This window comes from Solea solea, chromosome 16 (genome assembly GCF_958295425.1).
Source record: "Solea solea chromosome 16, fSolSol10.1, whole genome shotgun sequence".
Taxonomy (NCBI): Eukaryota; Metazoa; Chordata; class Actinopteri; order Pleuronectiformes; family Soleidae; genus Solea; species Solea solea.
In genome coordinates, this window is record NC_081149.1 from 16776438 (window position 1) to 16788847 (window position 12410).

Genomic DNA, 12410 nt, shown 5'->3' on the forward strand with positions numbered 1-12410 from the left:
AGACAAAAATGGCTCTTTTAATACTAAAGGTTACAGACCCCAAATCCATAACCAGTTATTGCCTAACCATAACCTTAACCTAACCATAACTCAAATCCTAGCCCTAAATTTAACCAGTTTCACCAGGTTTTGGTCTCCATGAGGACTACTGGTCCTAACAAGGTGAATGTTAATAATAGAAAAAGTCCTTCAGATTTAACACACACACACACACACACACATTCTGCACAATGAGTATCAGTGGTGGTAGTTCTATAAAATAATACCATATACACATAAAGATATGGGTTATAATAGGAATATAGGAATATAATAATCCTATGCTGCCAGAGTCCTGAATAATACCAAGAAAGTGGACTACATCACACCGGTCCTCCAATCACTACACTGGCTTCCTGTGAGTCAAAATCTTACTCACTGAATGGGTTCTTAACATAACATCCGGGACTTATTAGTTCCCTATGGAGCATCCAGAGCCCTAAGACCATCAGGATCAGGTTTAATGTGTGTTCCAGAAGCAGATCCAGACCGAGTGAAGCAGCATTCAGTTATTCTGCTCCTCACCTGTGGAACCAACTTCCTTTATACCTCAGGTCTGCTCAGACTGTGAAAACTGTGTTTACTGAAGCTTTCTATTACGTTTTCAAATACTAATGTTAGTGCATGTTTAAGGCAAACATGAATTGATAACTTTTATTGGTAAATCACACCTTGGTCTCTTATCATTTCAATGTTTTGCTTTTATTCTGTGATTTTTTTCCCCCATGTAATGTATGCCTGTGCCTTTGTAAAGCACTTGACCTGTGTATGAATAGTGCTTTACAAATACACGTAGTATAAGGTCCGATAACCCATGAATGACTCAGATTCCCGCCTTCTATGTTGCGCAATAGCCCGGACCTGTTGAATTGCAGCGTTACCGAGCTCATCCAACTCATGCATCTGCTTCACATAGCCCTCCGCCAACTGCAAGCCCTTTTATTATCCACGGATAAACCACCTTTATCCCACTTCCGAGCTTTAATGTGTGAAAACCCCCTCCACGGTAAACCCCTCCCGCTCCTGCCTCCTGGACTCCATGGGCGTGCGTCAGGAGCGCAGGTGTGATTGTAGTCCTCATTCCCAGCGAGACTCACTCTGCTCCTCCAAGTGCTTCGCGGGTGGAAAAAAAGGACGCGAGTGAAGTTTAACAAGTTAGACAAGGAGCGAGTTGAGCTTTCCTCCCCCGGTGTGTTTGTAAAGCGGGTCGTCGAGGAGTGGCAGAGAAGCGACACGGAGACAGAGAGGAGCGCACTCACAGAAAGCACCTGGAAAAGACACGGATGCGAGTTTTAGAAGTTTATACAAGTGAACGTTATTGAAGCACAAAGAGAGGAAACCATGAAGAAATCTGCATATACAGGTAAGTGTTTTTTTTTTTTTAAATCAAATAACAGTTGAAGCCTCATGATAAGAACAAGTTAAATATTGTTGCGTGGGTGCATGAGTGTGTCCATGTGTCGAAGTGCTAAAAACAGTGAGACAGAGAGGCATAACCTGAAGTCAATGTTTAATAACATTATCACTGAATAGCTCATGGGTTTTTTTTTTTACACTCCCACAGTTGAGGAAAGTTTCTTCTTCTTCTGAATTCCCCCTTTTACAAATGGCCCCACACATGGATCATGGTGGGTGTGGTTATTAAACATTTCTTGCAGGTCTGATCTCCAAAGACTGAGGATGATCTCTGACTGTAGCCACACATGTGAGTGACATCATGACAGAGGGAGAGAGAGAGAGCTGTGCTCATGTTTCTCTCTTCAGGCAGAAAGTGGTCTAATTTTTCGCTTAAGAGCATTTCAAGGAAGAGAGTTTAAAGAGTTCACTGCTGGACTGACAAGAGAACGCATGACACGGCGCTCACAGAGTCTAGAGGATGTAAAGAGCGTAGAATGCAATTGTGATAATATACTAACCCTCTGTTTATTCCCATCACAAGACATTTTCCTTGTAAATCAGTTTTGACTGATCACTTCATGGTCCACTTCCTTCACCCCTCCCCACATACACTGAAAAATGAGTTGATTCATGGATATGGTCTACACAAGCCTACTAGCTAAAACTGTGGTGTGTCACTTTTAAATATAAACAAACGTTCAAACTATTGTAAAATAAGTTCACACAATGCAGATTAATCCTCAGCTCCTTGAAGCTCTGTGTGTATAACAGTGTTTAGACCTTGTGTCGCCCAGTGACAGTTGTTTACCTGCATGTTAATGTCATGTAAAAACATTAGTCGGACTAAAAATCAAAGCTTAGTCGGACTAACATCCCTGGATAATGAGATTCATAGTCCGATTACTCCTGCATGTATGCGCTTAGGCGTTCTGCACGTGCACCAAAATGTCCTCCCTGGTCTTTGACCTGGAAGTAGAAGGAGGCAATGTATAAACTGTAGTACTGTTGCCAGCGTCTTGTCCTCTGACAACACAGCAATCGCGAGAGCCATGCTCGATCTAATTTGTGTCACGATTAACATCCACAGCAGGTACGAAACATACAGAACCAACAGCTCGATCCATCTCACCGTCCATCGCGTTTGTTTTTCTGTGACGTAAAGGTCAACAGGAAATTGATTCAATACGCTACTAGCTTATAGAGAGAGGAGGCGCAGTCAGACATACATAGTCAATAAATCGATTTTCTCCCCTGCATGTATACTCAGACTCGGCAAGTTGTCCGATTAGATTGCCTGTCTTAGTCGGACTACAGCCTTAGCTTGACTAAACTGCTTGGTAACGTACTGATCGACATCAGCTGCAAACATGAGCCCACAAAACATTTCAGGAGTAAAATACCCTGTCATTCAGCTTTTTGCCCCCACCCCTTCCTGCTCTGCTGCTGTATACACACGAACGCACCCTCATTCATATCTGATAGATGAAGGACTCAGCATGCAAATAATGTTGCATCATTTCTGTTGACAAAGACCAAACACAGGCAGAATAATGACATCAACAACAAGACAAATCACTAAAGGTTTAAGTGTAGATAGGTTGATAGCTGGTTGGATCCACTGATCTAACATCAAACTGTATACTGGGATGTGGATGTAAGTAATGGTGGCTGGCTGTGAGACACACTCTGGGTATTAAAATTGTGTTCAATGCTCTACAGCGACACTTGAGCTGAGAAACAGTTGCTGCCGTGTTGTTTAAACAAAACCTGTTTGTAAGAACTGACCTGTCGCACACTAACACAACATCACGACTGTGCACATCCTTATAGAGATACATGTGTCCCTTGACCTTTCACTCCTTTTTCCAGTGTTGCTTACTATCACTTAGGAGTGTAAGAAAATATTGACAAACTAACGGTACTTTTCCACTATATAATTGTAGCACGGCTCGGCTCAACTCTATTCGTTATCTGGTACTCTTTTGGTACCTGCTCTGGCGAGTTTTCAAGCGAGCTGAGCCGATGCTAAAATGTGACGTCGACAGACTGCCGGCCACTGATTGGTCAGAGAGTGCCGTCACTGGAAGAGTCACGAGTGCGACGTCCGACACAGGAATCACAGAAACCGAACAATGGCGGACTGTAGATCAGTTAAAAAGACCGAAAACATCCTGAAGACATGACTTAATCCCCAACATTTAACAAGAACATTTCTGAAAATCTCAATATTTAACACAGGAGTCTGGTGTGTTTAGTGACAGCACTGCCCGAAAGCCGGTGATCGTGAGCTGAATCACAACCCGTTCTGCTGTAGCTCAGTGACTGTGTCAGACAGAGACTGCGACTCAGCCGTGCAGGAAGTGCTGAACTTCCAATGATTCAGCACACGTTGTAGGACGTACTATAGTAATGGAAAACAACCCAAACCAAGTAGAGTGGAGCCATGCCGTGCCGACCCGTGCTAGAACTGTAAAGTGGAAAAGAGCCATAAAGATAGTGATATGTCATGGCATGATACTGTATGTCAAATATTCTTGAAATTCACTCCTCTCACTCCAAATAATGTATATCATTAATGCATATAACGTTGTAATTTTACAATGAGAGGTTAGACGTCATCACCGTCACTGTATTAGGATATCGTATTGCTAGATTTATGCCAATACACCTCCCACCACTTCCATCTTCTCCCGTGCCTCCTCCCCCCTCTTCTCTTCTCTTTTCTCTCTCTCTACCTCTAAGCTAAGGCTCAGTCCAGTGTACACAACCCTATCCTCCGGAATGCCGGGCCTTCCCGACTCCTTCGCTCGGAGTCTTTGTGCGGCGGCGGACGGTTTTCTGTCAGAGCCAAGTGCGTGTTGGGTCATGCTGCTTCTCCTCCTCCTGAGTGTGTGTGTGTGTGTGTGTGTGTGTGCACGTTCTCCCTGTGCCATGCGACGTGTGTGGAGCTGTCACATTCTTTGTCAGGGCTACACTCATGGAATAGTCTAATAACAAAGCATGTGTGTGTGTGTGTTGTCAAAGGCCCTCCTCTGTAATGCGTAGGGGTGTTTAGACAGGCATCAGGGATGTGGAGGGGTGACTTTGAGAGAGGAAGGGCAGCCTTTGTGTTAGTGTGTGCGCGTGTGTTTTGTACGCAAATGCCCTTTTTCACACACAAACACACACACACACATTGACTTTTTATGCTTCTGAAGTTTGATTTTCAAACGTCTCGTTGTGCGTGAGCCTGTGTTCACTCATGAAAACCCCTCGCCGCTCAATCCCGCTCGCGGAGCCGATCCCTGCCTTGCACACCACTCCCTCCAGTTGTCTGGATCAATGAGTAACGTGTATGAATAACAGCCTACTTCAACTCACAGACAGAGTCATTATTTCCCTGAGTGCACTCCTACTGGTATGTGCTTTTATGTCCGATTCTCCGCACACGCACACACACACACACACACACACACACACACACACACACACACACACACACACACATGATTCCACTACATGTAGCTGAGTGACAAATGCCTCACTCTGTGCTGCAGCTTTTAGTCTGTTTATATTGGAGAGTCAGTGAGTCCTCGATTTGGAGCCTAAAGCTATTGTTACATGGTAACTTGAAAGTCAAGCTATAAACGGTTGAGACATATTTGCCCTGTCATCTAGGAGAGCATGCCGAGGATGGTCTAACCCTCAATTTGGCTTCCTAAGCCTGTGAATAATAATACTAATAACTGTCCTGCACTTGTGGACGTGCGTGTTCAGGGCTCTGCTTGGTATGATCTTGAAGAGTGGTGTCATAGAACTTACAGGTTTTAAAGTGTTGAAGCTTGTAATTTGCTTTAAAAAAAACACTTTTTTGTGTCTTTTTTGTGAGTGTACACACAAATGTATGGGAATTAGATTTGTGTCATTATTTTCAAGCAATTCAAGCAACGATTTAATCATTCAAATATATTGTATTTTATTTGTTTAGAATATACACTTTTTGTTTGCAATGATCAGAATTTTGTTTGATCTCCCTCACGTTCTTTGCGCTCCCTGATTTGTTCACTGCGTCGTGGTTTTTTGTTTGCGATTCTGACGGTGGGCGGGCCTTAGGAAACTGCCTGCCGATTGGCTACTGAGTGAATTCGTTCTGCAAGTTTTCCCCGTCGACATCCGACAAAATAATTGATATAGATGCTTACAATTATTTTTGGTGGAGTTCCACACGGACAGCGACTCCAAGCCTGTGACTACTTCCGGTCCAATGAGCTGTCGCTCTAAAACTCAGTAGCCAATCAGTAGGCAGCTTCCTAAGGCCCGCCCATGGTCAGAATCAGCGCAAAGAACAAATCACGGAGCGCAAACGCAAAATAGTCGGAGCAAACTGAAATTCCGATCATTGCAAACAAAAAGTGTATTTTCAAACAAATAAAATACAATATTATTGAATGATTAAATCGATATTTTATTTGATTTTGTGGTTCATTTTTGTTTGCTCAGTTCATAAAGTGTTGTTTGCTTCTTAAAAACTAGTGTTATGTATCAATAAAAATTTCCATTCATGGTTGTGATTTGACCTTCGCCGTTAAAAACTAAATTATTTACAAAATTGACATCATGCTCTATTGAAGAATACTTGAAAGAAGCAACTGAGACCAACTGACTCCTCTGGGAAATGTACTGAGATCATAAATCAAGTGAGAAATAGGTTCATTTTCCCAAACATTTGACTTCCATTCAAATGTTTGCAACCAATGTAGTCGATGCTACTATTTCCTCGGCATCACCTTTCAAACTGGAATGGTATGTCCAGAAATAAAGATGTGTGGGTTAAAAATACATGAATCCATTGGTGTGAGAGTGGCAGTTGCAGCTACTTTACAACTAGTGCAATCGATACTTCCAGCCTCGTCCTGTCTGCATTCTCAAAAACATACACTGAAAAACAAAACAGTGCTGTGGCGGCGGCTTCGTATTACTGACTACATCATGTCTGAATCACCTGAAAGAAAATTCTAACTGTTATCATAATAAACACGCGGGCAGGTCAGGGAGTGATAGACGTACCAGTCTGTTCGGTCCCAACAAAATGATTGGTTGTATTTATTATACTATTGTGCATGGTAGAGAGAGACTTTTTCCTCCAGACAACTTGTTTTATTGATGCATAAAGAGGATTTTATCAAATAAAATTAAAAAACACTGTTTGAGAAATTGTTCATGGGCTACATCTTTTCTAAATTAAATTAGGCCTATAAGGAAATTAGGCAGAACAGGCTTGTTTAGAGATGAATAAATCACATTAAAAAGACTACAATCTAGATTTAAAACTTGGATTTGATTGTTTATTGTACCCATTCTTTTTTGCAAAACAAAAGTGTAACTTGTTGGTATTAAATGTAGATTACCTGTAATACCGTCCAATCCACTTTATTTATAGAGCACATGTTAAAACAACACAGTTGCCAAAGGGCTGTACAATAACATTAAAATGGCATCAAACATTAAAATGTATGTAAAAAGCTCACATTCACAAGGCTATAAAAACAGAGAAAAGAACAGTTCTGCACAGCGCCAACAGCTCACACTGCGTCAAACGCCCAGGAGAAGATTTATTATCTTCTTAAATGTTCAATTTAATAACTGGAGAACAGCCAGTATTATTCGGTGAATGATTATTTCTCATTAATCATGCAAACAGATTAGTTTTATTGTTTTTGTTTGTTTAATAAATGAAAAAAACTGCAGTATTTTGTTCACCTTAACCCAGCAATTGATAAACTCAGCTTATCACTTCCCGAGTTCCCGTGATTGCCTGAGACATATCTATGACAGTCTCGGTCTTTTCTTTTTTCGACTGCACATGATCCTCCCCTTCCAGCCGCGTGGAGCCTCTTCTGAAGTGTCCACTCTGCTCTGTGTTTATCATCTGCAGCCAAGAATGCAGCTCTGTGCTGCTGCTGCTGCTGTTGCTGCTGCTGCTGCTGCTGCTAATACACCAGACTGCCTGTACTGTACTGCAGGCCCGAGGCCAGGAGAGAGCCTGTAAAAAGATAATAGCAGGCTCAGGGATGTCCTGACGTGTGGTAGAACATGTGCACTGGCGTCTAGGTGTGCAAGATATTGACAGGGACCATCACGTTTATATCACCATTTCAAATTGTGGGCTGATTACAGTACTTGGAGCTTATACCAAGTTCATTTCGACACCATCTAATTAATTTAGAACTTGATTATAAGGGTTTTGCCACTAACCTTTAAGGAGTTATTGTTTGCCTCTTCTAGACCGAGCCAGTGTGAGAGACGGCAGCCACTACTTGGCAGGAACAGCCGTGTCCTGTCGTGACACGAATGAATATTTTTATTGCAAGTTCCAATCAGTTAAAGTGCCGGTGATTCATATCTGTTCCAAGAGAAGATGGGGCCTCTGAATCAGCAAGATTCTCATTCATAGCAACAACAAAAATAGAGAAATGATTTAAGGCGGCCAATCTTTATAACACTGTAAATTACCTTGGAGTTGAATCAGCGTTATGTGAACAGACTGAACTCTGTTGGCTCACTTCACTTTCACTTTGGATACATGGGAGAGTTTAGGATTTTCATGCACATTATTATTCGAGCAGGTACATACAAGAAAACACATGCATTGTTTTTGTTATGTTATCTCAGCATTGAGATGTACTGACAGGGTTTGTTTAGTTGTTTACATGCAAACATGCAGACACTAAAACTTAAAACCTCGCTTAGTCTCTCTCTACTCAGCCATTTCTGTCACATTCTGAGGATACACATTCATAAAGCTCACTGTAGAGTCGCTCTGTTGTTCACTTGTAAAAATACAGCAAGTACACATTTCCTCAGGGTAGTTTCACCCCATAAAGTACTATGGGCTATATAATTTATACCTATACATTCCCATTGGTGAAAAAACTTGGATTATCCAAGTTTTCTTCTATTCTTTTTTTTAGCAAACCTTACTTTTTACAACTGGAGACAGCACTCGATATATTTTATTTCATTTTACTTCGATTCCCTAGCCAGTTAAAATCGTTCACGTGTCACTGAGTTAGGACGAGGAGCTGAAGTAGAAGAAACACTGTAACGACTGTATCATTGAAATTTTCATAATGTTTGACGATCATTTTTATTCAGATTATTACCTAACATCCTCAGTGATACAGATAACAGACTATATCATTTTCCAAACAGATGTCGTAGTATAATCTACAGGTACTACACTGTATTTGCTTTGTCAGTGTTGCAATTTGTAGACGGTCCCTGCACACTCGTCTCACAGCCGCATGCACGTTTAGAAAATAAGGTTGTGGGTTTGGAAGAATCCACGTCTTATGTCATTTTGATGAAGAGTTGTTGATCCCATAAGTTTGAACAATCGCCACACGTTATAAATGCATGGCCACTTACTTATGTGTCTTGTTCCCATGTGTTATTGATAAAGTACTTTAAAGGTACACTTGAATAAAAGTACAAGTATCTTTAGCAGAAAATGACTTTGAAGTTGAAGTCACTTTTTTAACTAAAAAAGTGTATGGCATTTACTGTACTTCAGTATCAGAAGCCTGGCTCTGCTAGATTATGTGCCCTTGAGCAAGACACTTAACCCCATGTTGCAGTGTGTGAATGAAAAGAAAAGCTGTCAGACCATTACCAACTCTTTTTCTTCTGATTTTATTTGGTTTATTTTTATTAACGAGTAACAAAGCTAGTGGGAATGTAGTGGAGTAAAATATAAGAAAAGTACTGATATATATGATTCCTTTTACTTAAGTACAGTAACAAAGTATTTGTACTTCGTTAAATTACAACACTGTTGATATGTGGCCACCTCATTTTTGATGTTATTCATCATTTTCTTGCGGGAATCACGCTCGCTAATTTGAGTGTGAACGAAGCTTCACTCCTGGACAGATTGCCTAATCCTCAAATCTGCAGCCTGGAAGCCCATGTCGGCTGGGATTGGCACCAGCGATGCTCATGTGGAGGATAAAGCGGTAGAAGATGAATGAACGAATGATTGCAGAAGCTTTACTCTGTGGAGGAAGGCTGGCCCTTGAGTATTGTTCTGTTATTTGTGTCTTGTTGAACCACTTAAATGTGAGAGGATGTGGGCTCAGTGTTTGCACAGTGAAGAGCACACAGAGAGGTGACTGAGTGTTTGGCAATCATGGTGTCACGGGGAATCGGGAATTGCTGCATGTTGAAAGGAAAGAGTTAGGGGAAAGGTGCCCTTTTGGCAGCAGAACAAGGGCTATTCATGTGGGAGGAGTGCAGTTGAGGGTCATGGTCAATGTCTTTTCCTCAATTATATGGGCCTTTCTCAAACAGGACCCTCCCCACTCCCAGTGCAGGTCACGGAGTGTAAGTGTGCAGTCACACTCGCAGCTAAAAGGAAGCACCTTGCTCAAGGTGCATCGTTTAAATCCAAATGATCATTAACAGTCGCGATGTTTGTAACTATGGTCATGTACCAAACAACACTGACTCCCACGCTTCTTTGGTAACATTTCTGCTGTTGTAAACATCTATTAATTGTAATGGCTGATGTTTAAAATCTGCTCGGTCCTTACTGTGTCAACATACACTTCACAAACAACACAGGCACATAGTTAGTCATTTCTAAATAAAAGAATCAAATGTTTAATCTGATGTACATAGGCAACCTTTGTGCTTTAACATGTCATTATGATTGCAGAGCTAATTACACAGTAAACTAACGACACCATCAGGTTTTTATATTGGTCCCTGCTAAACCTTGATTTTTACTACATTAATGTCTTAACCACTGGCGCTGGTTTTGTGGAAGCAAAACAAACAAACAACAAAGTGATTATTATGAAAGCAACAAATATAAGGGACTGTTGACGAGGATGGCGTTCACCTGGCACACAGCACAGTGTCGTCTCTGCGGAAAACAACCTGTGATTGTTCTTACCTCTGTGTCTTTAAGAGTGTGACCGCCTTAAATAACTTTTAAGGTGGTTAACATCTGGATGATTTTGAAGTTTCCTTTGTTCCATGTGCAGTCAAAGCCCTCGATTGGCACTGTTCTTACTGCACTTCAGAGACATCACTTGACATTTTATTGTAAATGCTTTTTGTACGGCCAACTGAAAAACAACAATAATAAAGCTCTGATCTAATAAATGTTAGTCACATGAATCACTGTGGTGTTATGACCGGTAGGATATTTTTATTTATTTATTTTTACAACACCCCGCGCCCACTCCCCGTTAATCAGATTGAGACCTTCCCTGTGAACACACAGACACGGTGGAAGTGGATGGGAAGCAGAGGGTGAGTGGGTGCGAGGTTTGAGAAATGACCGCCCGTGTGTGTGTGTCCACATGTGCTCCTGAGTCTGTCATTGTGTGTGCGTGTGTGTGTTGAGTGTGTTGAGTGTGGTCCTTACAAATCTACAATGCAACAGGTAATGGCCTCATGCAGGCTGTATAAACAATCTTGATAAATGTCTGCTCGGCCATTAAGGTGTTCTGTCTTTCTTTCTTTCACTCTCTGCACCAGTCCATGCATTCCTGCCTCTTTCACAGGCAGAGCTGTAAAAGACAAGAAAAAAGAAAAAGCCTGTGTTTGTAATGAGGGTTATAAAAACACCAAATAATAGACAGGTGAGCAGAGAGACGGAGGAAGAAGGGGATTAAGGAATTAGTCAGGTTTTGTTGTGTTTCACATCATGATAAAGACATGACGTATTGTTTATCATCCTTCTTCAGTGGCGTTAAAGTAAGTGGAGTGCAATATATTATCTTTATAAACTGGATTAAAGTCACACTTTTCATTCGCAATAGAAACATTGAGTGGTTTGAGCTACAGGCTCACCACAGATTATAAGAGGTAAGTTAACAATAGAAGTGGGTAGGTCAAGTTAAAGGTAAATGATTATGACACAGGTTTTGAATTTGTGTCTTAATTAGGGATCGGAATCGATACTGGTCAAAATCACTGGATCAGATATATTTTTTCCAGCTTCATAGTTCATAAATGGTATAAACTGACTGTATGGGACTAATATTGGGTCGAGTTTGTGATATCGGTTTCGGACACAAATAAGTGGTATCGTCCCAACTACCAAATAGAATCAGAAGAAGAAGAGTTGGTAATGGTCTGTATTTATATACAGCTTTTCTAGTCTTGATGAGCTGCTTTACACTTTAGCTATTCACCCATTCACACGCTTCAACATGGGGTTAAGTGTCTTGCTCAGAAATTGAACCCACAACAACGCGCCCTACCTCTGATCTACCATGGCTCCTCACTTTTTTAATACTTTTACTTCTAAAACTTAAGCACATTTTATATCAGAATATTACTTCTGATACTTAAGTACAGTAAAGGTCATATACTTTAAGACTTTTACTTAAGTAATATTATAAAAAAAAGTGACTTCAACTTCTACCAAAGTCATTTTCTGGTACTTTTACTCAAGTATCACTTTTAGGTACTTTATACAAGACTGATGATAGTGTTGTTGACTCTTTGTCACAATAATCCTAATCACAGAGTGTTATCCCCATGTACATATATGCCTCTTTAGAAAAGTAAACTGTTGTTACTCTAGGTACCAATCTGTTCCTCAAAGGAGAGTATTCAGTTTATAGCTCAGGGCAGAATAATAATAATATAAAAGTAATTACATATTCAGTACAAAAACATATTGCGTTACGTTAATGTAGCTAATCTTCAACAACGCCTGCCACACGAGTGATTAAAACAGCTCTTGTACACAAAGGCAAAGGTGGAAGTAAAAGAAGACAGGAAGTCCTCACCTCCTCTGCCCTCCTGCGCAAATATGAACCGCGGGGGCCTCCTTCTGCAAACACAAATCTCTGGCCGTCGTGTGTGTGTGCAGCGACGGACCATGCACCGTAGTCTATGTTTTGCAGATCACTCGGCCCTTGAGTGTGTATCTGTTTGCATGCCGTCATTTGAGTGCGAGTGCATGAAATTGCTCT

General features: G+C 41.1%; 1 protein-coding gene and 1 long non-coding RNA gene across 2 annotated transcripts in view; one reads left to right on the forward strand and one right to left on the reverse strand.

The window, feature by feature from the left end:
- The first annotated feature begins 1114 nt into the window (after positions 1-1114).
- The window catches only part of LOC131475115 (septin-9-like), a 76760-nt gene continuing 65464 nt past the window's right edge, over positions 1115-12410 (forward strand). Inside the window, exon 1 of the mRNA XM_058652987.1 lies at positions 1115-1402. Coding sequence (XP_058508970.1) covers positions 1381-1402 — 22 coding nt within the window. The 5' untranslated portion in view covers positions 1115-1380. The remainder of the gene's footprint in view (positions 1403-12410) is intronic.
- Positions 6748-7897, reverse strand: LOC131475119 (uncharacterized). The gene is made up of 2 exons (XR_009242490.1): positions 7672-7897; positions 6748-7459 (listed from the first exon to the last, which is right to left on the reverse strand). It is a non-coding gene; the product is annotated as an uncharacterized LOC131475119 (long non-coding RNA).